Raw genomic sequence first — 27135 nt, forward strand, 5'->3', positions numbered from 1 at the left:
ACCACTCCTGCGCTAGTGCCCGCTGGCACCAAGTCGCGCCTCTGTCACACGCCCGCGTGTTCAGATGCGAGTGCGGACGCGAGTACGCAAAGACCGTGGGACCGCCTCCCGCGTGGCGCGCTCCTCGAACGCTACCGCTTGCCCTGCGCAAAATGAATGACTCAGCGCGCGACCTACGCGCTAGGAGAGAGCGCCCTCGCAGGACCCCGCTCTCCCGAAACAGACAAACGTGAGCCACGAGCGCGGGAGGCGAGGACTGACGGCCGAAGAAGATCCGGCCTCCTATAGGCCAGAACGGCACGAGGGGTGGGCTCTTTGAGGGCACCGGTCGATATTGGTCGAACCTCCAGTCTTAGGGCTGGGACTGGCCGCGCAGCTCCAAAGACCGCCTCCGCGCGGAGGAGGGCGTGCCCTAGGGGCGTGACCGGCGTTCGGTCCCGCCCCCGGCGTAGCGGGCTCGGGCGTGAGGGCCGCGGTCTTCACCTGGGACCCCCGTGTTGGGGGCGCAGCGTCGCAGGCCTGGTCGAGGCCTTCAGAGGGCTTGAGGCGAGGTAGGTAGCTCCGGCGCGCGGGCGCGGAAGTTGAGTCTTTGCACCCCCCGTCCGCACGGCCCGTTCCCCCTGCCCAGCAGCCTCTCCGGGTCTACGAACGGGGCGCGTCGCCGGGCCCCGCGTTCCCCGCCGGGAAGGGCACAAAGGCCTCCTGGGGGCAGGGGGGCCTCGTGTCTTCGCTTCCATTTTGCAGGCGGAACGGCGAGTGCCGGGCGCGGAAGCGAGAGGCCGGGATTGGAAGCGAGAGGCCGGGGTTGGAAGAGCCTGAGCGCGGGGAGGCCGGGCCGAGGGGGGCGCGCGTGTCCACGTATCCTCCTGCCCGAGCAGCTGCACTGCTGGTCGGCCCCGGCCGCGGACGTACTCACTTTCCCTCGCGGCCTGTTCTCGGGCGTGTGCTGTTTACCCTGCGCTCTAGCCGGGGACCAGGTGGCCCCTGGAGTCAGGCGCTGGCGCTGCTTGCGGTCGGTGCTAACGCGGAGACCCTCTCTCGCCAGCTCAGGGTCATTCCCACGGGGAAGATGGAGACGAATGATGCTTCCTTGGTGCCGTGAATGCAACAGCTGCCGAGGGGGAAAAAAGTACAATGTCTTGCTTTTTTGTCTGGAAGGGCCACCCTTTCCCACTCTCATCCCCGGAACTGTGCTCAGCAGCCTAGGGGCACATGCTCTGGTCCTTTGTAATTATTTGGTTGGGCTCCGTGTATTGTTTGTAATAAAAATGAGCGGAAACCTGCCAGTGCCACAGCAGTTTGACCCTCACTGGGAATTCAGTGAGGAATGGGGCCTGCGCGAAGATTGGTAGTATTCATAAATACCCTAACAGCTCCTAGATCTAGGGTGGGAAGGATGTTGCTAAGATGCATGACAGAATCTATAGGTCATTTTGCCTAGGGTTTGGTTAAAAGAAGTAGAGGTCACCACTTAATCCTAGTTTGTGCGTCACCTGGATCAATTCTAGGTTATCAGTACTGAAAAGAGTAAAGAACTCAGTTTCACCTCTCCTGAAAAACTTTTAAAGCTCTCCCCCACCCCACAGCTAATTAGTCACGTCTTCCTTTAGGTTAGTTAAGGTTAGTTTCTACTGCCTCTGCTTTAAACATCACATTGTAGTTCCCTAGCTCCTAGCACAGTGCTTGCAACATAGAAGACACTTGGTGACTAAAGCCAAAACAAAACAAAAAGGGGCACCTGGGTGGCTCAGTGGTTTAAAGTCTCTGCCTTCAGCTCGGGTCATGGTCTCAGGGTCCTGGGATCGAGCCCCACATTGGGCTCTCTGCTCAGGCAGGAGCCTGCTTCCTCCTCTCTCTCTGCCTGCCTCTCTGCCTCCTTGTGATCTCTCTGTCAAATAATTAGTATATAAAATATTTAAAAAACAAAAAAACCAGCAGTGTAGCCAAAACTTGACAAAACAAAAATTTTCATTCCTTTAATTTTTTTTTAAAAAAATATTTATTTATTTATTTATTTGAGAGAGAGAGAGAGAGCGCGCGATCACAAGTAGGCAGAGAGGCAGGCAGAGAGATGGGTGGGGGGGGAAAGCAGGCTCTGCTGAGCAGAGAGCTGGATGCCGATGCCGATGCCAGGCTATCCCAGGACCCCGAGACCATGACCTGAGCTGAAGGTATAGGCTTAACCCACTGAGCCACCCAGGAACCCCTCATTCCTCTAATTTGTTGGGCCAATTATTTTTACAGATTAGGGATGCAGTTTACTTCTGGCTCTTAAGTTAAATTAGGCTTTATCTGTCATGTTACTAACTCTGGATAAGTTATTTAACTTCTCTGTGCCTCAGTTTCCTCATCTGTAAAATGGGAGTTAAAGTAGTACCTAGTCCATGGGTTCTGAGGATTAAATAAGATATTGATATAAAGTGCTTAGATAGTTCATGGCTCAAAGAAAATGTTCAGCAGTTATTAGGATAAAAATAAACAGATACTTAAATAGATTTACTCATGGTAAGTATCTGTGTATACTTGACCCTTCAGGGTCTCTCTGCCTGTCAGTCCTTATCTGTTGCTTGATTTTACAAAGTCCTTAAGCCTCTTCTGACTCCTCCACAGTGAAACATATTCCAGTGATTATCTGTTACTCATTTAGAGTCTCACCACCTACTAAAAATTAAGTGCCTGGTAATAATTTGGCCAAGTACTATAGTAGTAGTTGATACACTAGTAGTGTGGTCTGATAACTCAGAATGATTCTGTAAGAGCAGGGGAATAGATGGGGCCTGTTGTGGCTAATAAGAAATCTTCAGGATGATTGGTTCAGCCAGAAAGGTGGAGGTTGTGGAGATGGACTTGGAGTGGCTTTTCTCCTTGTAACTCAACTGTTCTCATGAAGAAACTGTCCCCTGTCTTTGGAGTTATTCACAGACATTGCATAAAGTGGAAGAAGCTTCTCATTGACTTTAGACCTGTTGGCTTGACCTAGAGGTGGCAGATAGAACCTGTAGGGGATGTTGCCTCACTTCCAGGTTTTCCTGTACCACTTTCTGGGGGCAGGATGCAGGCTAAGTTGTATATTTCCTTCCAGCTGTAGGTCCCCTTGGCACATCAGTTTCTCTTAAATCATTTGGAGTCTCCAAAGCAAATACCTTCTCCTTTTCACTTGTAACTGTCACAAGAATTCTGGTCTTTGATTCTGGTTTTGTTTTGTTTTTTGTTTTTTGTTTTTTTTTAAAAGACTTTATTTATTTATTTATTTGAGAGAGAGCATGAGCGAGGAGAAGGTCAGAGGGAGAAGCAGACTCCCCGTGGAGCTGGGAGCCCGATGCGGGACTCGATCCTGGGACTCCGGGATCATGACCTGAGCCAAAGGCAGTCGTCCAACCAACTGAGCCACCCAGGCGTCCCTTTGATTCTGTTTTTAATGTAGCCATAATGAATCCTGAATCCTTTCTAGGGAATATGGTTCTTTCTGTGGTCTCCTTTCCAGATCTGACATACTATAATTAGCTATTAAAAACCTGCTACAGGGTGTGAACTTTCTCTGGTGTCCTGTTGCAAAGACTTTAAGGGCAAAGACCATAAATTTCCTTCTCAAATGCGCCTGGCGTAGGATAGGCACTCAGTGGAGTGTGCCGTTGGCTCAGTCTGTAGAGCGTGCAACTCTTGATCTTGGGGTTGTAAGTATAAGTCCCACATTGGCTGTAGGGATTACTTTTTAAAGATAAAAATCTAAAAAAAAAAAAAAAAACCAAAAAAAACCCAAAAACAAAACAGTGAATGGTTGTAAAGCCACTGTAGTAGTTCTTTCCAGTATGCCAAAACAGGTGTACTGATTAACCTGGTGCTTCTGAAACATTACCAGTCACTTGGAAATCTTGCTCAAATATAAATTCTGATTCCAAGACTCTGGTAGGGGCGGAGAATCTACATTCCCAACAGGCTCTGAGGTGCTGCCCATGCTTCTGGTCTTCAGACCACACTTTGAGTAGAAATAGAAACATGCTAACATAAGTATCTGCATTTGGTTTTTACTTTTTTTTTTTTTTAAGATTTTATTTATTTATTTGAGAGAGAGAGAGCACAAGCAGGAGGAGCAGAGGGAAGGGGGACAAGCAGGCTCCCCACTGAGCAGAGAGCCTGACATGGAGCTTTACCCTGGACCCTGGGATCATGGCTGAGCCTGAGGCAGAACACTTAGTGACTGAGCCACCCAGGCGCCCCTGCATTTGGTTTTTAGAAGTACTGCTAAAAACAGGTTTTGTTTTCTTATGGTTTTGAGATAAAGTCTTGAATGTATGATCTTTTTTTATTTATTATGTTATTCTATTTTTAACAGTCTTATATTTTGTTCCAAAAAACTGTTCGTGAAATCATTCCAAGATACTTTCCATATAACAAGATTTTTAATAGAAGTAATTGAGGCATATAGATTGAAAGAAAAGTAAGATGAAGTCAAGGGTAAGATTAGTATAAAAGGTGTGTGCCCTTCTGTCGTAAGCTTTTTGCTTGGATAGGATTGCAGATTTGTTGCTGAGTTTCCTAGTATTCAAAGCAAAGAGGACAATTTTACCAGTTTCATCAGTACCTTTCAAGTAAAAACAAACTGGCCGGCTGTTCAGTGAAACACTTGTTTTTGTTATGGAGACCAGAGAATTCTCTGGTGCCTTCTCCAAAAGACGATCCTTTGGTACAGTGAGCAGCGTTTTTATCAGTAAGATTCTTATCTGTCTTCATACATGTAACCTGACTGCCTCATAGAAAACACTCAGTACTGTGGTACAAGCAGTGGCTTGTGGAACAGCAACCATGGTTCCAGGACCGGCTTGCTCAGACAATAGGAGAGATTTTTGTTACAGGAAAGCTGTTTTTCTGCCTTGCTCTTTGGTGGGAACAGACGGTATGGTTATTAACACGTTGAGTCCTGAGTATCCTCATGGTTTGAGTTTTATTGGATGGGGACAATCTGCTATGGAGACCAGAGAGCTTGTGGTTGAGTGGACAGGGGGCCGGAAGCTCAGCCAAGCTCCTTGTAGATATGGCAGTGGCATCTCTTTAAAGGCCTTTCATAGACCTGCGTGATGAGTTAGAAGACGGGCCTTCCTGCGAGGCTGTCCGGTGGTCCCAGTCTGTTGCCAGCCAGCCTGTGTGTGAGTGAGTGAGTGAGTGAGTGAGTGAGAAAGCAAGAGAAGCAGCCTGGCCACAGCCTTCCCACCATACTGATTTAGAGGGAGCCAGTGGCTCCTTCCCAGGTGCTGGAGGATTTGTTCTGACCCTAAGCAAAACGTAGGGGAGTAGCCTGAGGGGAAGGAAAGGCGCTGCTGCTGCTGCTGCTGCTGCTGCTGCTGCTGCTGCTGCTGGAGCTTTTTTCTGAGGATGGCATCGGGCCCCATTACCAAGCCATGGGAAACATGTCTACCCTCTGCAGCTTTGAACCTCTTTTTCCTTTTCACTTGGTTTTGACCTTCCTTTTTACTTGGCTTATTTCTTTTACTTGGCTTTGACCTTCAAATAAAAAGGTGGACACAGCACCCAGGGTGACCTGCCCCACAGGAAAAGACAGGGTCATTGTGGAAGACTAAGGGACTTGGGGCTTCAATAGCCAGGGAGGGAGCAGGTAGAATGGCGGTTGCTCTTGGCTTTTGACCTCCCAGTCTCAAACTTCCAGCTGCAGTATTCCTGGCACCCACCCAGCTCTGAGGCAGGCCCTGGCCTCTTGTGACTGTCCCTTTTGTTAGCTCCCCTGCATATGTATTTACCCCCTATCATGCTGCCTCCCACGCCTGGATTGGCTTCTGCCTTAAGTTTTTTCCCCACAAATACCGTTCCCCACTGAAGCTTTCCAGCAACCTGACAATGTGGGGTCCTCCTCTCCCGTTCCCCTTTTCCTTGTAGGCAGTTTCATGTTTTTAGAGAAAGAGCAGTACTAAGAGCCTCTTTGTCTGGTTCTCTGGTCGGATTCCGCCACTATGTGTGAATGGCATTCACCACCCATACCTGTGGCCTCCTGTGAGAACCCGGGGAATCTGAGGCATTTGGCCTCTGCAGTGGTAGGGCTTGCTCTGTGAAGTGACACCTGCCCCGTGTAGTTGGTATAGGTGGCTGACTGTGTGCTTGGGGACAGAGATGGGCCTTGCCCCAGCACACCTTCCCTGACAAAGTTGGTATAAATCAGATTATTTTGTACGGAGGTGGTGATTTAACAGATCCTGGAGATAGTGCTCAGTTTGATTAGAGGAGGCTCGCTCGCTGGTTGGTCATTCATTCCTCTATCTGAACAGTTTATTATTATTATTTATTTATTTTTTAAAGATGTATTTACTTATTTATTTTACAGATAGAGAGATCACAAGTAGGCAGAGAGACAGGCAGAGAGAGAGGAGGAAGCAGGCTCCCTGCTGCTCAGAGAGCCAATGCGGGACTCCATCCCAGGACCTTGAGATCATGACCTGAGCCGAAGGCAGAGGCTTAACCCCCTGAACCACCCAGGTGCCCCCATCCGAATGGTTTAGTTAGAGGAATATCCTTTCTCTCCTAACGCAGCCCTCCTTTCCCCCTCCTGGATAGGAGTGAGTGGGAGGAAGTGCCGGCAGCTGTGACAGGGCTGCACCAGGCAGGGGCATCTAATACCACGAAGGGTCAGGTGTCCAGGCCTGCAGAGTCAGCATTGCCACATAGGTGACGTGGGAGCATATTTTTACTGTAGGGCAAGCGGATGCCAACGCTACCTCACTCCTAATTATATGTATCTGGTAGGTCATATGGCCTCTGCGGGAGACTGATAGAGAATTTTAATAGCAAAGTCCAGGTGGTTGCTAGAATATCCTGAAGCTTATGTGGCTTGTGTCTTGGTTTGGCCTAAGGACAGGGCAGTTCTGGTGTGTATAGACTTTTTCCAGATGGAGGGTGGAATTTACTGTTCGTTTTCTGCGCTCCAAGACCTTCAGGCCCTCACTTCAACCTTGCGGTACTTCCCTGTTACAGAGGAGGCCTCTGCTCATCCCAGAGTGGCTAGCCTGTAGGAACACTGTGAGGTCTGTGATTTCTGAGCAGGAAGGCCCCACACAGAGTTATAGGTTCTGTAAAGCTATTGGCCTGGGAGGCAGTGTTGGTCCAACACAAGTCCTTTTCATCATCAGGAGCCGTCCATTGGAAGAGGAGTAAGTTGCTTCTCATTGCAAGTGTCTAAGCAGAATCCGCAGCTCCATCCTCACCTCAAGGTTAGAAGGTATGTGTAAGATCTAGAACCTACGGAAATGAGGGCTGGACCTTCATGCCGATGCCCGCCTGGCAAGCACAGACAGGACTGAAGCTCAGAAATCTAAAACTTGTGGATTTGCTGGGCTACTTCATCAAGAGTGAGGTTTTAAAAATTCTTTTTTGCCTTCAGCAGTCACTACTTCAAGGAGTTTTCCCTGCTTTTTTCTATCCTTCGTGCTCTGTAGCATCTTATATACAACTTGGAACTACCCTCATGGACTTCTTTTCATTCTCTTCCTTCACATGTGTCTGTCTTCCCATAACTTGTGTAGTTGGAGGGGCATGATTCGTCAGGCAGATTGCCAAGTAAGATTATGGGGGCGCCTGGGTGGCTCAGTGGTTAAGCCGCTGCCTTCGGCTCAGGTCATGATCTCAGGGTCCTGGGATCGAGCCCCACATCAGGCTCTCTGCTCAACAGGGAACCTGCTTCCTCCTCTCTCTCTGCCTGCCTCTGCCTGCTTGTGATCTCTCTCTGTCAAATAAATAAATAAAATATTAAAAAAAAAACAAAAAACAAGTAAGATTATGAAGAGACTGTTTATCCACACTGAGAAAATAAACCTGCCTTTTCCAAAGCACTGTTTCCATGAAAATCATCATTTCAGACCATCTTAACCTGTTGCTGAAGGGCTTCTGGGGACAGTGTTAACCTAGTTCCAGTTTGTATGCACACTTGAAAATTACCTAGAGATGTGTCCTGAATAAGCTTATAATTCTAGCTCACCACTCCCCACCCCCCAGGATAAATGGGTACCTTCTTTTTTGAATGTCCAGACAAGACATAAAAATTACATCATCAGAACAAAGTGATCATTTGTTTGCACCCTTTTCTTGTCCCAGCATCATCTTCTTCCTGCTAGGTCACAAGACCACACCCGTTAGTGGATGGGGAAAGCGGGTAGAAGGGGAATTAGCCACCCATCATGGCCTGACTGTAGCCATTGAGAGAGTTTCTAGGAATGGAGCAAGAGGTCGAAATTGGGGTCTGCAGGTTACACTCTTCTAGCTCACGGGCTCAGCTTACACACATTTTTTATGTGTAGCTTTTTTTTTTTTTTTAATTTTTATTTGACAGAGATCACAAGTAGGCAGAGAGGCAGGGGGCGGGGGAAGCAGGCTCCCCGCCGAGCAGAGAGCCCGATGCGGGGCTCAATCCCAGGACTCTGGGATCATGACCTGAGCCGAAGGCAGAGGCCTAACCCACTGAGCCACCCAGGCGCCCCTGTGTGTAGCTTTTTAAACAGCCACAAGGTGAGGCTGTGGCTCCATGGAAACCTGTTTCAGCCGGCCTTGGTCACTCATCTGTCTGTCCTGTCTCTTCCCTCTTCTCCGCGTGCTGATTTGCTCTGTAACTTGTTCCCTTGATGCTTCATAAAGAGCTTGGGTTCTGGAGTCACAGGGTCCAGGATTTGAATCTCTCTCAGCCTTGGTTTCCCCCTCTGAAGGTAGATAAGGGACCTGCCTCCCTTGGGAAAACCAGCTTGAAGACTGCTGGGGGGGGTGGGTTGTAAGTCACTGCCACCCTTAGAGGTACCACTTGGTGACACAGGCGAAGGACATGCAGGTGCATTCCCCTCAGCCGCTGAGCTTCTGGACGCCGGTGCTGTGTGCTCTGCCCGCTTCTGCCTAGTCAGTGGTGGTTCCTGGCTGCCTTGCTTGTAGTGAGGAAAGATGGGGAGTAACCACAGCATCTCCCCATAAGGGATCTGTGAAATAAACCAAAAGGCACCCTTCCAGCGGAATACAGTGCTGGGCAGTGATATGAAAGAAGGGAAACTCTTTCTGTGTATTGCTGAGGAAAGGTCTCCGAGATAATTCTTTTTTTAAAAAAGGAAAGAAAACATTCTGGGAACAGTGCGCTGCTTTCATGTAAAGAGGGAGAAGGATGAAAGATTTTTGTGTTTGTTTGCAAATGCATCAAGAGGTGAGAGACATACACACAAATTACTGAGACTCTTCACCTGTTTTTATGGGCATATCTAATAATAAATATTCTGCCTTTGTTCTGTGAAACATTGGCTGTTTTTTCTCCCTCAGTTGGATTCCTTTGTGGCTTGCAAGGTGACTTGTTGGCACTGATTCGGTACGCCACACTCCCCCACGACGCTGATGACCCCTGCTGCCACTCAGTATTGACCGGGTGTGGGCCACTGTCGGCTGGCCCTATGTGCAGTAGCTGGTTTGAGTGAGGGATGGAGACAAGGGCAGAGGGAGACTTCTGCAGCGCATTTTATATTACAAATACCTGTTACCTGTCCAAAAACATTGTTCCTCTGTCCCACCCGGTGGTTGTGAGAAGTAAGAGAGTCCATGTGAAGTGTGTGTGCTTTTCTGGGGTCGCCTCCGATTGGACCTGGAGCCTCATGTGCCCAGGCAGACAGTGTGCTCTCAAGGGGCAGCTGTGCCCACCCAGTTTCCCAGTGTGCGAGCTGAGCCCTTTCCATGGCCAACCCCACTTTCTCAGCTTCCCCATTGCTCCCAGCACCTCCTCTTGCTATCCCTCCAGCCTCTGGTCTCCGCGGAAGCAGGACTATTTTTGCCCAGGTTCTAGCTTTGAGGTTGGCCCAGTGCATTCCGGGTGGCCTCTGAAATCCCAGGCACTTATGTTTCTGTTGTGCCCCTTGCAAATCCTCCGGGAGTTATTCCGCTCTCACCAGCCCCAGCCCCATCCACCAGTGCTCCCAGCCTGGACTTGTTGCCTATACCCTTGGGCTCAGGGAAGGGGGTCTCTGTTATCCTTGCAACTCTTAAAGGAATGGTTGTTATTTTCAGGTCCAGTTCCCACATTGCTCCTTCTTCCCCCACCAAGTGCTCATCCTGGTCTCCCTTGCTCGCCTGCCCATGCGTGCATGTGTATGCATGCTCGTTGGCGCGGCTGTCTCTCTCCCTGTCACTGCCACATGCATACATGCTATGTGGCCATTGTCCTTGTTACCCACCTGCATTTCCCCACCTTCCCTCAGGTGCCAGTTCATCATACCCCAAGCTAGTGGGAGAAGAGTTGCTGCTTGCCCTCTCTCTGGTCGCTGGCCATCCTCGGAATGAGAGCTGGCCACCTGCCTCACTGCCCGAGGTGGGGTTTCTGTGTTTTGAGAGGATCCTTCCCCCTCCGCTGGGCACAGTGGGCACTGCGGGAACACCCCGGGCACAGCCACGGCCAGAGCCCTGACCTGCTGTTCCCTGGAGCAGAGCAGCCAGAACCAGGCCAGAGTAGCCTGCCGACAGGAGCATTGCGGCAAAGGAACTGGGTGTAAGCCTTGGCTCTGATTGGGACCTGCTTCACCCTCCTGGGCACCTGCTGCTGGGGCTGGTGCTGGCCTTGTAAAAGCAGAGGACATAATGGTCTGCTCATCGTCCCCTTCAGAAAACTCCAGGGCCAGGGAAAAGCCAGACCTGTGTTCTCCTCTGAGGAAGTAAACACTATTTATTCTTTATTTTCCTAACAACAACAACAACAACAAAAAAAGTCCTTTTTTTTTGACATATTGGTTTCATAAGTACAACATAGTGGTTCCACAGTTATAAGTGTCCCAAAATGCTAACCACTGTAAGTGGGTAAGTATAGTTGCTACCTGCCAGCGTACAGTGTTATTCCAATATTATAGAACATATTCCCCATACTGTGCTTGTTTACTTTATACATCCCTGTGACTGACTGACTTTCTAATGGAAGTTTGTACCTCTTAATCCCGGTCACCCACTTCACCCATTCCCCACCCATTTCCCTCCGGCAACCACTAAGTTTGTTCTCTCTGAGTCTGTTTCTTTTTGTTGCCCTCTGTTTTGATTTTTAGACTCCACGTATAAATGAAAACATGGTGTTTGTCTTTCTCTGACTTATTTCACTTAGCCTAATACCCTCTAGGTCCATCCGTATTGTCAGAAATGGCCAGATTTCATTCTTTGTTACCATATTCTTCAGCTGTTTCCGTATCTGGGCTTCGGTCAGTAATGCTGCGGTGAGCAGGGTGGCATAGATCTGTTCAGATTACCGTTTCCCTTTTCCCCCCGGGACGGTCCACGAGCGGGCAAGCCGGAGCACACGGCACTGCCAGTTCGCCTGTTTGAGGAGCCTCCCTATCGTGTACCATGGCGGCTGCTCCGGTTTCGGGAATTTACCGGCACTCTGTGGGGCTCCCTTTTCTTCACCTTGCCGCCAACACTTCCCGTGTCTTGTCTTTTTTGATTTTGGCCATTCCAACAGATGTGAGGTGAGCTCTCATTGTGGTTTTGATTGGCATTTCCCTGATGATGAGTGATGTGGAACATCTTTTCATGTGTCTCTTGGCCCACCTGTGTGTCTTTTTTGGAAAAACGTCTGTTCAGGCCCTCTACCCATTTTTAAAAATCAGATTGGTTTTTTGGTGTTGTGTTATATGAGTTCTTTATATATTTGGATAGTAAAACCTTATTGGATACATGATATGCAGGTATCTTCTCCCATTCAGTAGGTTACCTTTTCTTTCTGTTGGTGGTTTCCTTCATTGCAGATGTCTGTCTTAATCATTAAAAAGCAAGGTTTCCAGGACACAGATGCAGAGAATATATCTTTTTCTTTTCCTTTCCCATTCTGTAGAGAGCTGAAGGCTTCAGGGGAACTCTGACCTAGGGACATCTCAATGGCCTTGGGAGAAGAAAAGGCAGAGGTGGAAGCATCTGTGGACACAAAGACCCCGTCTTATGGGCAGTGGAGCTGCAGGGAGCAGGAGGTGGACATCGTGGGGCTCGTGAGCAGGGAGCAGGAGCCACCACTGTGCCTGGAAGCTGAGGCAAGGACTGCCTCCCCTGTATGGGGAACAGAGGGGCTGTCTGCCCCTGCCTGCTGTGATGGGGCTGACCCTAGCCCCTCTGCATCCTGCCAGCCACAGGCCAACGCCAGCAGCAGGGAGCCAGTGGCTGGTAGAGCTCAGCTTGCTCTTGGTTGCCTGCCTTCTCCTGCTGGCGCGGGGACTAGAGACCTTTTGCACTCTGTGGGAAGCCAGGTAGGTATTAAGGCAAATGGGACTGTAAGTTTAATGTGGTCCTTTGGGATTATGTTCTAGCATTTTCTTACCATCTTACCTGCTTTCCCAGCCCCTGTACAAGGTGGGGAATTGGCGGGCGAAGGTGGAGTGTCTGGGTGTGATGATTTCTGTTTAATAGGCTCACTTGGAGAGTTGGGCCTTGGAGCCAGTGGAGGAGGACTCTGTCCACACATGTCCTGTTCCTCAAGAGTGTGACTGGTGACCTTCTGAACACTGGGGATTCTCTGGCCAGGACCTAGTGCCCAGAGGGCTGGGCCAGAGGGAGCTGGGTCCTATTTCTGCCTTGGTGATCTGAACTCTTCGGGGGGTGGAGGGGGACCCTGAAGAGACTAGAGGATGGAGGGTCCAGGGCTGTGGGCTCCTTGAGGCTCTGAGACTGTATCCCTTTGGGACCCAGGGAACCTGGCAGAGCCCTGAAGCCACCCTGGAGACCCCGTAGTGGGCGGCACTGTCCCTGGGTAAGAAGAATTTCTTGGGCCTTGCTGATTGCAGGGAAGGCTTGCCTAGTCAAATCACAGGGAGCAAGCAGTCCTGCTTGGCTCTGTGACTTCAGACATATCATCAAATCTTTCAGGCCCTCAGTATAATTGGGAAGTGACCTGAATGATACTTCCCAGATCATGAATATCCTTCCCAGCTCTGACTTCCTGTTACTTTCTGCTTGCCAAGGCCTCCCACAGGAATGGCTTTGGTCTCTTCAGTATCCCTGTGGCCTTGGCTGCTGCAGGCTGCCCCCATATGATTCTGTCCTGTGAGGATCGGCTGATCATGACTGTCTGGGAGGAAATAGCAGCTGGGCCCATCTGCCTGGGAGCCGGGGGTGGTGGGAAGCCCAGGGCACCTGTGAGTCAGAGATTTGGTGAGGCAGGAAGCAAATAAGCAAACCTGGAAGTAGCTGTTTCATGAGCTTACTACAAATGGACTTATTATTGTGGTACTGTTGTTCATTGAGCTCTTATCCTGTGCTTCTCACACCTGAGTTCCTTTAATCCTCGTGTCCTGAGGAAGGGGTACTTTTTTTCCCTTGTTTTAAAATTTGTTTTCAGCATAACAGAATTCATTGTTTTTGCACCACACCCAGTGCTCCATGCAATACATGCCCTCCACAGTACCCACCACCTGGCTCGCCCAACCTCCCACCCCCCGCCCCTTCAAAATCCTCAGGTTGTTTTTCAGAGTCCATAGTCTCTCATGGTTCACCTCCCCTTCCAATTTCCCTCAGCTCCCTTCTCCTCTCCATCTCCCTATGTCCTCCATGTTATTTGTTATGCTCCACAAATAAGTGAAGCCATATAATACTTGACTCTCTCTGCTTGACTTATTTCACTCAGCATTATCTCTTCCAGTAGGAAGGGGTACTATTACTATCGCCATTTGACAGACCAGGGAAGGGAAGCCCAGAGTCCTCCGTCCGGAAGGTGGCAGTAGGGTTGGCATAAGTCTTTCTGGTTCCAAAGCCCACGCCCCTAGCCATTGGGTTGTCCTACCTTCCTCAGGGGCAAGTTCTTCATCAAACAGACTGGAAACTCAGAGTTGAAGCGGCTGAGATGAGGGACTCACTGTGTTCGTTTATAAGAGGCATGAGCTGAGCAGGTGGGGCTGGTGGGTCCCCTGCCTGTTGGGTCTGGATGTATCTCAGGGCAGGGGTTTCTGCTGCCCAGGACACGCTTCTCCACGGTTAGGTGGTGTGCCCCAGCATGACAGCCGCGTGAGCTGTGCCTGCTGTCTGCTTGCATGAAAACTGGAGCCTAGGAGTGGTTTGGGGACCACGGTTGGCTTCCCAGAGCACGCGGAGCTTCCATGCTGGCCACTTGCCACATGCTGTCCAGTTCTCGCATCAGATGGCAGACTCTGCTTGCAAGAGTTCTCCTGAATATCATCTGGGTCCCCAAGGAAAATTCCACAGCTCTCCTCTGAGAAAGACTTGCTTATTTTCACCTGAGTGCTTTTTCTTCCCTCTTCTCATTGCAGATGGAGGAGACCAGGCTTTCTGCCTCAGAGGATCTACCTCAGGCTCCCAGTGTTCCCAGAGCTACAGGCCTTTGCTCAGGACACGATGCCGATAGCGAAGATGACTCATCCCCGGTTGAGTCGCCGCGAGCGCTAGACCTCAGCCAGCAGCCCCACTACTCAGGTTTCCCTTTCCCACCAAGGTGGAGGCCGCTGGCAAGCCAAGCTGCCCCTGCTCCTCAGTTCTCCAGCTGCAGCGTCTCTGCCTCCTCCCTCGGTAGCAGTCTCCAGGGTCACCGAGAGAAGGCAGAGCCTCCAGGTTGCTCCATTGCCAAGGTCTCCTCCTCTCTGCAGCTGGTCGTCCCCCCGCTGGCCCCCTCTGTGGTGGGGCCGGGGCTCCAGTGGTCACCACAGCCCCCATCTTCTGGGGTTGATGCTCCTGGGCTGGGCAGGAGGCGCCTCTCCTTCCAGGCCGAGTACTGGGCCTGTGTGCTGCCAGACTCCCTGCCTCCTTCCCCCGACCGCCACTCCCCGCTCTGGAACCCGAATAAAGAGTATGAAGATCTGCTGGACTATACATACCCACTTAGGCCCAAGCCTCAGCTCCCAAAGCACCTTGACAGCCACACGCCGGCTGACCCTGTCCTGCAGGACTCAGGTGTAGACCTGGATAGCTTTTCTGTTTCCCCAGCAAGTACCCTGAAGTCCCCCACTAATGGCTCCCAGAATTGCCCATCAGCAGAGGCTTTCCTGCCATTCTCTAGGCCCAGAGAGCCAAGCCTTATGCGGTCGCCCTCTGGAGTACCCCAGAAGCAGGGCAGCCTGGGACTGGCATCTTGTAACCAACTCGCATCTACCCCCAGAGCCCCAGGCCGTAGGGACGCTCCTTGGGAGAGCAGAGAGCCAGCCCTGAGGGGCGTGAAGGACTGGCTCCCCGTGGGCAGGCACCTTGAGGTGGGATCTCCCCAGCTGAAGACATGGGACAGAGGGTGGTCCTTGCCCAGGACGGAGAGAGAGAAGGGGGCCAGCCATGGTGCCTGGCACCCTGCCTGCACAGAGTCCAGATGGAAATCAGAAGAGGAGGTAGAAAGTGATGACGAGTATCTTGCCCTGCCCACTCGGCTGACGCAGGTTTCTAGTTTGATTTCACATCTAGGTTCCATTCCTACCTTGGTGACCCTGCCCACCGGGGCTGCCAAAGGGCAGACCTCCCTGGACGCATCAGACAGTGATAGGCCAGCTTCTCTCCCATCAGACTCGAGCCAAAGCCAGCTTCCTTCGGGGACTGTCTTCAGAGGGCCCAGGGGCCCCGAGGGCCAGAACCACTGTTTGCTGCACTCCTTCGTCCAGGCAAGGGGCCCTGGAGGGGACGGCAGTCTTGGGAGCAGCCAGGCGCTGGGGGTCTCCGGACTGCTGAGAGCACGCTCTTCCTTGCCAGCTGTGTGGGACCAGCGCGCGTGCTTGGACCCAGATGCTACAGGGCAGCCTCTCGGGAAGGGAGAGCAGGGAAAAGAATCGCTCATGCAGTGTGTGAAGGTAAACAATGTTCAAGGGGCTTTGCCTAGAGGTGTGTGTTCTGCCAGTGCGTGGAATCAAACGTAGTAACCTGGAGCACTTCTTAATGGGCTGGGCACCGTGCTGTGCCTTCTCTTAGTGGATTCTCACAACTGGGCCCAGTAAGGACTGCTGTGGTCGTTTCACATGTGGAGAAAAGGCAGTGAGGGGTTAGGTAAGCTGCCCACCCGAGGCGGGAGCTTGACTTAACCACCACTCCAGGCTGCTTCCTGGAGCTCTCGACCTTGAGGATTGAGAGGTACTCTGTGCAAGAAACGTCCGTGCTCACGTGCCCTTAGGAAATACTGAACTGAAGGAAGGTAAATGGTTTTCTTTCTGTAGGTCTTCTGAGAGCTTTAGTTTGATAAAGTGGTGGAACCACTGAGTTGAAGTCCTGGAGGCACTGTGTCCTGGCCATCTTGGTCACCAGACCTCTCGTAGACTGGGGGCTCTCTGGAGGTAGAATTCACAGTCTGTGGAATGGGGTCACCAGCATCTGGCAGAGCTGAATTTGAATCATGGCACTGCCATTATTTGGAATTTTGGCTCAGTCTTTTGAGTTTGCTCATTTGTGAAGTGTGGAGCCTTGCCTCTTCGAGATGATGTGTGGGTCACATGAAATAATTCATGCCGAGGGCTTTGCATAGTCCCTGACACAAGGATATTCGGGAACGGGGCTCTCCGCACACACACAGTCCATGCGTGGCCTCAGGTAAGCGCACGTGAGCGCACGGACACTGTACACACGCAGTAGTAGGCTGGGTGGCGAGACCCAGGGCCAGCACAACAGACATTTCCTAGCATTTGAGGGCTTGAATCAGCCCCGTGATGTCCATGTATGATTCTGTTTGTCCTGGGAAGCAGGAAGGACAAATGTTAGCCTGTGCCTCTTCTGTGGTGAAATACTGAAGGCAGTCTTTGAGGCAAATGTTAAAACAGGGACACACAGTTTTGATTCACTTGTTTCCTGCCATGGGTTCCAGTTTGTCACGATTATAGTCCTTTATTTTGTTTTCCTCAGGGACAGAAAGTTAGCAGTGGTGCTCACCCAAGAATCGGTTCGCATGTCAGGGGTGCCTGCTCTGGGCTGGATCCTGTTCTCCCCTCGTGTAGGGCAGGCTTCTCTCAGCCTGTCATGTTTGGTGTCACAAAGGCTGAGGGGAGACTGAAACCATATTGCCTTCACGGAGGTCTGGAGTCATTGGGTGGGGACAGGCAGGGAAGGAGGGAAGAGACTGACTCCGCAAGGAGGGGAGGGAGGGAATGTTCAGGAAGGGTACACAGTCTGTCTCCCAGAATCCCCTGGCTTGAACACATAAACCGCAGTTTGGTCAGTAACACCAAACTTGTGTTCTTTTGTCTACACAGACATTCTGCTGTCAGCTGGAAGAGCTGATCCGCTGGCTGTATAACGTAGCGGACGTTACCGACCACTTGATTCCATCTAAGTCCAATCTTACAGGTCTCAAGTCTTCTCTGCAGCTTTACCGGGTAATATGTGGTCCTGGCTTCTGGCTGTTCACTCACCAGAGTGGTGGCTATGTACTTGATTACAAAGTAAAAGCTCAAATAACTGATACCCGGTATGTGATGGCACAATTGACTGTTTTACCTGAAATTTAATTAGAGGCCCCTTTCAGATTTTTACTGCTAAGAAACCAAAATGTAGGAGCGATTTCCCAGGCCAAGCAGAGTTTGGAGAAAATATATTGATCCTCAATCAGATCTACTTAAGGGAATTTGCCACGTAATTTTGCAGATGTCTTGGGGTTAAATGTAGAACTGCACTACTACGAGTCACTAGTCACATATGGCTATTTAAATTAAGTACAATTAAAGATTCCTATTTTCCAGTTCTACTAGCTACATTCTAAGTGTCTGGGCATCATACTTGTCTAGTGGCTACCGTACTGAACGGTACAGATAGTACATTTCCATCATCATGGAAAGTTCTGTTGGACAACCCTAACTGGAACCTGCTTCTCAGTGTATTTGGTTTTGGGTTGGGGGGTGTTTGGGTTTGGGTTTTTTTTGTTTGTTTTTTTTGCCTCTTTTTCATTAAGGTTTTGTTATTTTTAAAATCTCTTTAATTATGAGTTCTGGTTAATTTGACTTTAGAGTAGGTGTTTGGTGTGATAGTGTTTGCCTGCTGTTCTGGAATAGTTTTTTTTGTTTTGTTTTGTTTTTGTTTTTGATTTATTTATTTATTTATTTAACACAGAGAGAGAGAGAGATCACAAGTAGGCAGAGAGGCAAGGCAGGCAGAGAGAGGGGGGGAAGCAGGCTCCCTGCTGAGCAGAGAGCCCGATGCGGGACTCGATCCCAGGACCCTGAGATCATGACCTGAGCCAAAGGCAGCAGCTTAACCCACTGAGCCACCCAGGTGCCCCTGGAATAGTTGTTAATAGGTCCCCCTTCGTTTTCAGAAGTGTTCTGAGATGTATGATAAATTGTACAACTACCCTAAGTATAACATTAATCTTGACTGAACTACCCACAGACCTCTAGCACGTTTGGTTGGCCAAGCATTTCTAACCTCTTTTGAAGGAGCACAGGTAGTGTGTGGGGTCTGAGCCTGTGAGGCTAGTCTAGAAAGGGTTTTCTGAGACAGTTAAAGATTGCTAAGGTGCCTCTAAAGGCACCTTAGAGGCACCTTAGCAGAGCAGCAAACCGCAACATCCCCCCCCCACACACCCTGGCAAGAGAGCAAGCCTTTGTCTTCCAACGTGGCACCAACTAAAATGTAAGGGCAGGGACTTCCCTGAATGGGCCAGCTTTTGTACTTTAGTGGGAGTGCTGTTTACTGCTTTGTGGAGAGATTGCCCGGAGTTCCTTGCCCAGAGTATGCCTGGGAGGAAAGAGAAGGTTGGGTGGGACAGGGTCCTCCATGCGTAGCTTCCGAATGTGTGTGCAGAGCTGAGCAGGGCCCACTCCTTCGGGGCTCAGGGACAGTACTGCTGTGGGGAGAGAGGAAACTGCCTGAAAGTTGCCCAGAAGTGTGGGCCCAGTGTCTGAGCTTCATCCCCATCAAGGCAGGTGCCAAGTAGAACAAGTCCAGTCCCTCCATTTCATCCCTCACTCTGTCCTTCTCCCCATCATCGTGCAGGCTAGCCAGAGCAGCTTTCTTGCTTATTGGGTAGAACTGAGATCTGAGCTGGGCCTTATCCTCACAGGTCATTAAGACTAGCCCTCTTGTGTGTCACCCACACAGCTGTGTCACAAAGTAGGACTGCTGTCGGCCCCTTCCCCACACAGATTGGTGCATGCCGCGTGTGTGTGGGAGAGCTAACTTGACCCCTGCTGAGATGATAGCTCATATAAGCATGTCTCTGTGTGTGCTCACATATTGTCAACTCTGACTTCATCTCATGTACTTTGTCTGTATCCCATAAACACAGTGGGTTTATGGCAGCGTATAAACTACAGAAAATACTAAAGAATAAAATAATAAGTACAGGTATTAGGGCAGCGGAAAACTAAAGATAGGAATATAGTTAAATCTAAGATTAAGATTTTTTTTAAAGATTCTATTTATTTATTTGACAGATCACAAGTAGGCAGAGAGGCAGGTGGAGAGAGAGAGGAGGAAGCAGGCTCCCTATTGAGCAGAGAGCCTGATGTGGGGCTCGATCCCAGGACCCTGGGATCATGACCTGAGCCGAAGGCAGAGGCTTTAACCCACTGAGCCACCCAGGCGCCCCTAAGATTAAGATTCTAATTCCAGAATGTGAACCACCAAGTTCTGCCCTGTACTAAAGGTCGTCATGGATTTGACTTTACACATCTTAGTAGCTAGAGGAACGTCAAAAACAACTACAAGGCTTGGTACCCACAAGGGGAAAACAAATCAGCTGTTTAGTAGACTCACAGCTTTCCTGAGGCCCAAGGTCCGCACAGAGTAGGACACTGAGGGAAGAAGTGGGTGGGGGTCCCTCTCTTGTGGGTCTTACTAGGTTCGTTAGAATGGAAGTGTTTTGAGAATCCTGTAGCCTCGTGAGTTTAAAGAAAACTCCATGAGATACGACAGAAAGAAACCTGGACTCCCAAGCTGTTCATGAACCAGACTCTGTTGGGGAGAAGAAAACTCTTATTTTGTCCAACTGTAAACGGAAAGAAGGATGGAGTATTTCCTTTGGGCTCATAGTAGGTGAAGTTAAACTAATGCACTACTTACTTGGGGAATTGTGATGATGGGGTGGGTTTGTCTTCAGGTTAGAGGGGAACTGAGCTACTACTCCACAAAGGATCATTTTGAGTAAGTTTTATCAAACGATAGTAACAAAACTTCTTTTTTCTGATATGCTTTAAGCAATTCAAGAAAGATATAGATGAACACCAGTCCCTGACAGAGAATGTCTTACAGAAGGGGGAGATTCTTCTTCAGTGCCTGTTGGATAACACCCCAGGTGAGATGCTTGAAGTTTTGAATCGAGCCGGCTCTCACTCCCTCTCAGCAGCAGGTCCAGGGGCCTAAGGGTCACTGGTAAGGATGCAGCAGTGCAAGAGCACCACCCTCCCCCCACCCCCCGGCACCCACTACATTAGATGCTGATGGCTGCCTGCCAGCCCTCACCGCATCACTGTCCCTGCAGCCCAGAAAGCTGGTCACCTAAAGGTAAGCGGAGTCGAGCCTGCGAGGAGGACACTCCTTTTTACCTTCTCCTAATACTGACCTGCATGGGAATGCTGGTTTTCATCCAGTCACCCTTGATTCTTTAATAGGATGTTCACAGTAGGGGGCCCTCAGGGGTTCCCCTCCTTTCCCAGCACAGGCTGAACCCCTCTCAGGTTATCTGCTCTGAGAAGTATCCGTTTCTGTATTTGGGAGCAGTCCATTCTAAGGGAATGGGCTGAAGGAAGAAGTGTGCTGATGAGAGGGGACAGTCTCGAGTTCATTTTGCGGGGTGGCTTACCAATTTAGGAAAATGTAAAATCAGATTTTGAGAGTACACCTAAGCATGCAGGGTTCAAGGATTTACGATTGGTGTTGCCCTTGCTGTGGACAGATGGGACATGGAGGATGAACTCGGAAAATGCTAGGTTAAAGCAAAGAACAGATAGATTGCCAAAAGCAACCCCTGATTTCCCGTAAGACTAAAAAGCAAGAGCTAAAAGATCCCCTTTATATTCTGCCTCAGTTTGGAGTGAGGTGGGGCTTCTGCTGGAAACAAACCACAGAAGCAAAGCTGGGCCAGACCCTTGGGCTTGGGAGGCAGTGAGGTGGCGCTGACCCGACCAGTTGGGTGCCTGCGAGCGAGGTGACCTAGAGCAGTTTCTCAGCCTGGGTGGTATCCGCACTTGGGGCCGTATCAAGCCGTGTGAGGAGGGTGGCCCTACACAGTGCAGAAGTTTAGCAACATCCCTGGCCTCCACCCATTAGATGTCAGTGGTACCCCACCTCCTTTCCAGTAGGGACAGCTCTACCTCCCTCCAGATGTTATATCCCCTGGGAAGATGGATGGCCAGGGTTGAGAACTGTGAATAGGCAGAGGGGTTTCAGTGGGACAGGGAGCCACTGAAGGACTTTTCAGCAGGGCAGTTACCCAGTGTAAATTGTGGGAGTTCTTTGTTTCGGTTGCTACGCTAGGGTTTTTGGGTTTTATTGGGGCAGAAACAGTCCTTCAGGTTCCTGTGCTACTTGTCCTCCTGAAAGCCGTGCCCGGACACTGTGCTGCAGCAGTTGACGTATTAGTCAGCCTGAGATGGATGGTGTTATTACTCATCTCAGTTGTGAACCTGCCTTGGAACACACAAGCAGGGACAGCCTGCCTCAAGCCCCCTTGATGCTGACTGCCCTGGTGCTGTGCCCTGTCTGGAGGTGTGGGGGCCTGAGCAGGAAGGGAGAGAGCTCCATAGTAGGAAACTGCCCAGAGGCCGCTTATAACAATAGGCCTTTTAAAAGCTACAGGTTCTTTGACCTTCATTCAAAAACCAACCCAATAATACTTCTCAGTGCTTAATCTGGAAAAAGAACATCCCCCTTTCCCTTGTCTCAAAATAAGAGGCATTTAGGGTTCCTGTGATTTTCAGATATGTACTCAGGCTCTTTGAGATGGACACATTGCCCCTCCCATCCTCTGCTAGGACTAACCAGAAACTGGTTGTGTGAAGACCACACATTCCCCTTGACCTTCACAGAGTTGCTCCAGCTAGATGTAGGCGTCTTTGACTATCTCCCGTATGTCTGTATTCAATTAAAACACACAAGCCTGGCTGGGAAAGATTGCATTCTCACTCCCAGCTTTCCTTTTACTTGGCCCCAACTAAATATTCTAACATCCTAAAATAAAAGTTCAGAACAAAAATAAAGGGTCTCTGAATTCCACACTAAGGAAAAAGATCTGGTGACTGGAGTGGTGAACAGCTGCTGCCCGCAGGCTGCCTGCATGCCTGGGCTCCACCTGCGTGACATGGCACTGCTCTGGCCTCTGTAGAGGCCGATTTCACCGCCGCATGCGCTGGTTCCTCCTCGTGCTGCATCCTCTGTAGATAGGCAGCTTCCCCTTTCCCTTCCGCTGCTGGCAGATGCTGCAGCTGTAGCAGGAAACTGGAGGGAGTGTTAACATAGCTGATAAAGGCTCAGGAAGCTAAGGCAGCCTCTGTGTTTAACAAAGGAAATAAGGTTTTTCAGAGAAAAGCCAGCCTGCTGTGTGTGATGCACTCTGAACCTAGTCCATCCCTTCCTCAGATGAACACTTGGCCTGTTGGAGGAAATCTTGGCTTCACTAACCTCTTGTCAGCCTGCTTTCAGATCATTTTCTTTTGAAGTCTCTTCCTTGAGGACCCACGAAAAAAGGTTCACAAGCGTTCCCGAATACATTACTAGGCTAGCTGTATACATGTTAAGTACCAGTTCCCCAGCCAACAGAAGCTGTTAGGACCTGATAGCAGGACCCAGTCCTAATCTTGGCATCTTGTTTTATGTAAGTCTGCCTCATACGATCTGGGTGTGCCTTGTGCTTAACTCTAAAAGCCAGATAACACCAGTCACCAGAGAACCATGCTTATGTGCCTGTTTGTGAATTATGTAAATCCAGAGTGGAGCCAGTGAACCTCTTCTCCGCTCCAGTCAGAAGTTAACATAGATCCTCCAGTCAGCAGCAGTCCCTGGAGTCACTGTTAGAAAGCGTAGACATCCTGAAACTATTGCCCTGTTGCTATTCTGAGTAAAATGCTGTAGCCTTCTGTGATTCTTTAGAAAATATAATTACATGTTGTGTTTTTGTTTGGGGAGGGCTTTTTGGCCTAATTGCTTTGAACCTCATTTGTTAGTGTTAAAGGATGTCCTCGGGAGGATCTCGAAGCAGCCCAGTGAGCTGGAGAGCCACGCAGATCGCCTGTATGATGCTATCTTAGCTTCTCTGGACATGCTAGCTGGCTGCACCCTTATTCCTGACAACACGCCAGTGGCACCCAAGAGCACTGATGTGAAGGGGATGAGCCTGGTAAGTAGGCAGCTCAAGAGAAGAAAAATCTGTCCTTAGACCCCAGTGCCCAATTAGGATACAGAGCTCATCAAACGGTTGGCTGTTTCTTAGAAGCTTGCTGAACCAAGTTATTTAAGTAAATGAGATGCTAGGAGGGGACCCTGACACTGAAGAAGGAAGATGCTATCATTGCCAGGAATAAGGTTGGGTGTCTTCCTGTGGTGAGCTGGCTCACTGGTGCCTTCCATGACTTCCTTTCACCCTTGCTGCCTTCTTGAGGACTAGGGTGCCCCATGCTTGCACTTTTGTGGCAGTCCCTCCACCCCTTCAAGACAACAGTTGCAAAACTCCTCTATCCCTAAACTTTGTCTGGATTATGTAAGCTTCTCCAGTACAGGGCCACTATCAGGCTGCCTGTTCTGTTCTGTAGGCTCTTCCTGCCCAGCTCCTTTGGTGCTCAATCTTCAAGCAACTGGACAACACCAAGTGCCCACAGAGACTGTTACTGATAGGTCCCCCTCCCTTCCTTCCCAACAGTGATCTCTGCAAACGCCCAAAAAGGGCTAGGGGGATAGGCGGGATGTAACCTGCCTTAGAGATTTAACATCTTTCTTTAGATCTTTGGGAAAGTTGAACAGGGAATGATAGGGAAGAGGGGTTGGTGCCCAGTGTGGGATCGCCACTGCCTAACATTCTATATGATTCCACAACTGGACCACACTTTTTCTGAAACTTCCTCTCCCACAGCCAAAAAATGTGGTACTTAATTCACAGACTTTCTAGGTTCACTGTAGCCAAGAGAACATAAAGGATAAAATCAAAGTATGTCAAGACAAGGGAGTTTCTGTACTTGCCTCAGAAATTTGAGTAAGAGTCATTTTAATTCTAAAGTAAATACAGTGATTGTCATTTCTTCCTCTGCAGCATTCTGCCTGTAAAAAAAAAAAAGTTTCTCTTTCTCTTTCAGGCATCTCAAGCAGATATGTAACCTGTCGACTAAAATCTGGCGGTGGGAAACTTTCAGGAAGCCCTTGTAAGAGCCATTTAACACTGAAATCAAGGGGTAAACTTAACTATAATGTACTAGCTTTAAAATGCCTTTCTCGTCCCTGAAGTGTAAGGGCTGTTGAGTTACTTTATTTAAAATGAATCCTTCCAAACTGAGGTTTTCCTTTTGGTGCTTCTCTATAAAAGCATGTAGTTTTGCAGTTTTTGATCAAACAAGGCTGATAAAGCTTATTTACAGGTCTTTCACTGCTCCACCCCGCCCCAATCCATTTAAAAAGACCAGAGCTCCTAAAATAGTCCCTGCTGAGAGCTTTTGAAGAAGGTTCACATGAGAGAGAAGGTACCAAATACTTGGTATTCTCCAGTATACCAGAAGACTGAAGAAACTGGGGGGGTGGAGAAGAATCATTGGCCAAGAACTTGGGGTCTTTTTATAAAATTAACTTAGGTTTATAAATCCCTCTTGAAAATTTTAGAAGAGACTTTAAATCTCCAAATTAATAGTTCTAAATGAATTATTTTTGGCTGTTAGGACATCTTGGGGGTTATCTTTGGGGTTCAGTAGGGCTCCATCTGCCTGCCTAACTAATATGGTAAAGGAAAATGTGTCAGGGACTTAGGGAACTGCCACTGAGCTTCGGCAGGACTGTGGCCTGATTATCCACACCTTAAGGGGACCTCTAGAAGGACACCACCGTGTATTCCTACTCTCCCGAGTAGTACAAGATCAGGGAGAAGGGCATAGATAGGGTCATGCAGCCTGGTTAACTACAGAAACTAAGGCTGTAGGTAGTGAAGGAAAAAAGGTAAATTCTTCATTGCTTGGGAGTAAGATAAGAAAAGAATAAGAAAAAATATATAATAAGAAAAAATATATAATCAACCATCAGTTCTGTAGCTTTCTAAAGCAAAATGTTAAGACTTCAGAAAAGGGTTCTTCACACTTAAATATCTTTTTTCAAACTCCTTCCAGATTCTCATTTGAGGAAGGTTCATTCTTAAGGAAGATCTCATGTTTATAAAGAAAAATGAACAAGTCATCTTGAACCTAAAGAAGGTGACTTTGGAACAGTTATTCTCATGAGCAGACGTCCCCTTAGAACAAAACATTTAATACAAAATTACCTTCTTTAAAAGTTTAGGACTTTAGTTTTGAGGCCATGTATGTAATCCTACCACCATCTCATCTACTTCCATATGAATTTCAAGTCCTATTATTAAATGTGACTTTTCTGCTTTAAAATCTGACTTTATCGTCACTGGGAAAAGTTGCTGTTAAATTCTAATATTTAAAAATTAACTACAAAAGTAAACTATGTAAAATGCACTATTTCAAGTGCCTGCTGCTATGGTATGATTTACCAATGAGCAAGGGCATGGAGCAAGGACATGATCAGAATTCAGCTATGTGTTTTGATTCTGCCACCTCCATATTAATCTTGGTTCCATTGTGAGATTTAAAAAGGACAAAACAAAACACCTCCAGAGCAAATAATTACATGCATAAAATATTCTTAAAAACCTACAAATGCTTTAAAAATGTATAATGGCCTCTGTTCTTAAATTGATCTATTTCACCTTCTCTTTGATGTGGCTATAAATTGGTACATGCCTTTCTACTATTACAGTATAGCCCTAAGGTGTTAAACGCATTTATATTTGCTAGTATTTGATAGACCTGTTTGTATTTAAAGAAAGAAAGAAAGAAACCCACGAAGATGACAACCCTAGGGAAACAAACTTGGCCAATGTTATAGCAAGTGAATACTGAATATACCATTCTGTTCTCATCCAGCCTAATAATTACCAGTTTCAACAGACAGGAATTTTCGGAGTATTTTATTTCAGAGTACCCTGCTTCCCAAGAAACTAATTACTTTACTCAGAGATGATCTAAGATATTTTTATCTCCTTTGAAATAAGGTGTGACTGAGGGTACTCTGGACCTAGCTATGAATGCCATGGAAGAGGTCTCAACACAGCTGTAATTTTTTTTTTTTTTTAAACACAGCTGTAATTCTATCTTTAGCAGTGCTGGAAGGAGTTTAAGACCACCCTTAAAACGTTGGCTGAAATGGTTTTAGCCTAGGAAGATGCTGCAGACAGCTGGGCCGGCCAACTGCACTGTAGTTGGTGCACATTCACCTTAAGGACAGCAGTGGCTTATACAGACGTAACAGTAGTTATGAGATCCCAAGTTTACCGGTAGTAAAGGCTGCTAGTAGTCCCTATACATAAATAGAATCGAAGTCCACAGGGAAGTGTACGTAGTACTAAGATCTGGGTTCGGGTTGCAGCTCCACGGCTAGGTTCATCTGCAAATAGGAGACAATATCCATACAGGGCTATTTTGAAGCTTCAGTGGGACATAAGGGATGAGGTCAAGTACGCTGCAATGGCAACACTTATACTAAAGGAAATTTCAAAGAACAGGAAGTTCCTGCTCAGACCAGAGTGCCTATCATTCTACTAGGATTTCCCAGAGATTATGACCCCTCAGGCTTAGGACACTTCACTTACATATGCTATTTCATGGCAGCCAGGGACATTAAAATATGACAAGTGGGAATTCCCCTTATTAAGGAACAAGTTATTAAAGCCCATAGTAGCTTGAAGTGTTTGTATATTTTTTTCAGAACTGCATTTATTGTCCTACGCGAAAAAGCAAATAGGGAAGCATGCTGAAACATTTTGCTGTAAGCCCCAGTCTTGACTGCCACGGGGGAAAGAACACTAGATTTTCAAAGCTAAATAAGTATGTAAATATGCTTACATCTTAAATTCATGTAATGTTCGTTCTTATTAACTCACCAATAAGCTGCCAGTTTGAAGAGCATCACACTACATTTGTAGCATTCATCTACTTTAGAATTAAGTTTCTGAATTCTTTCCCCCTTTACACTGTATCATTAAGGCAA

The 27135-nt window shown here is 48.5% G+C and overlaps 1 protein-coding gene across 2 annotated transcripts; it reads left to right on the plus strand.

Annotated features, from left to right (window-relative positions):
• Positions 1-444: 444 nt before the first annotated feature.
• On the plus strand, positions 445-26832 carry CEP68 (centrosomal protein 68). 2 transcript variants are annotated; one of them, XM_044264099.1, is made up of 7 exons: positions 445-551; positions 11831-12236; positions 14250-15764; positions 17151-17273; positions 20092-20188; positions 23055-23227; positions 24177-26832. In XM_044264099.1, the coding sequence occupies exons 2-7, from the start codon at positions 11874-11876 to the stop codon at positions 24195-24197; spliced, it is 2292 nt and encodes a 763-aa protein (XP_044120034.1). In that variant the 5' UTR covers positions 445-551; positions 11831-11873; the 3' UTR covers positions 24198-26832. The 2 variants fall into 2 exon arrangements, with proteins under 2 accessions (XP_044120034.1, XP_044120036.1); XM_044264101.1 differs by lacking the exon at positions 11831-12236.
• Positions 26833-27135: the final 303 nt, after the last annotated feature.

The sequence above is a fragment of the Neovison vison genome, chromosome 8 (assembly GCF_020171115.1).
Source record: "Neovison vison isolate M4711 chromosome 8, ASM_NN_V1, whole genome shotgun sequence".
Lineage (NCBI taxonomy): Eukaryota > Metazoa > Chordata > Mammalia > Carnivora > Mustelidae > Neogale > Neogale vison.

Bases quoted from the DNA above. Each gene is read 5' to 3' on its own strand.
- CEP68 (XM_044264099.1), top strand. From the start codon at position 11,874: ATGGCCTTGGGAGAAGAAAAGGCAGAGGTGGAAGCATCTGTGGACACA. The intron at 17,274-20,091 runs GTAATATGTGGT...ATATGCTTTAAG, and splicing joins CTTCTCTGCAGCTTTACCGG to CAATTCAAGAAAGATATAGA. The intron at 23,228-24,176 runs GTAAGTAGGCAG...TTTCTCTTTCAG, and splicing joins ATGTGAAGGGGATGAGCCTG to GCATCTCAAGCAGATATGTA.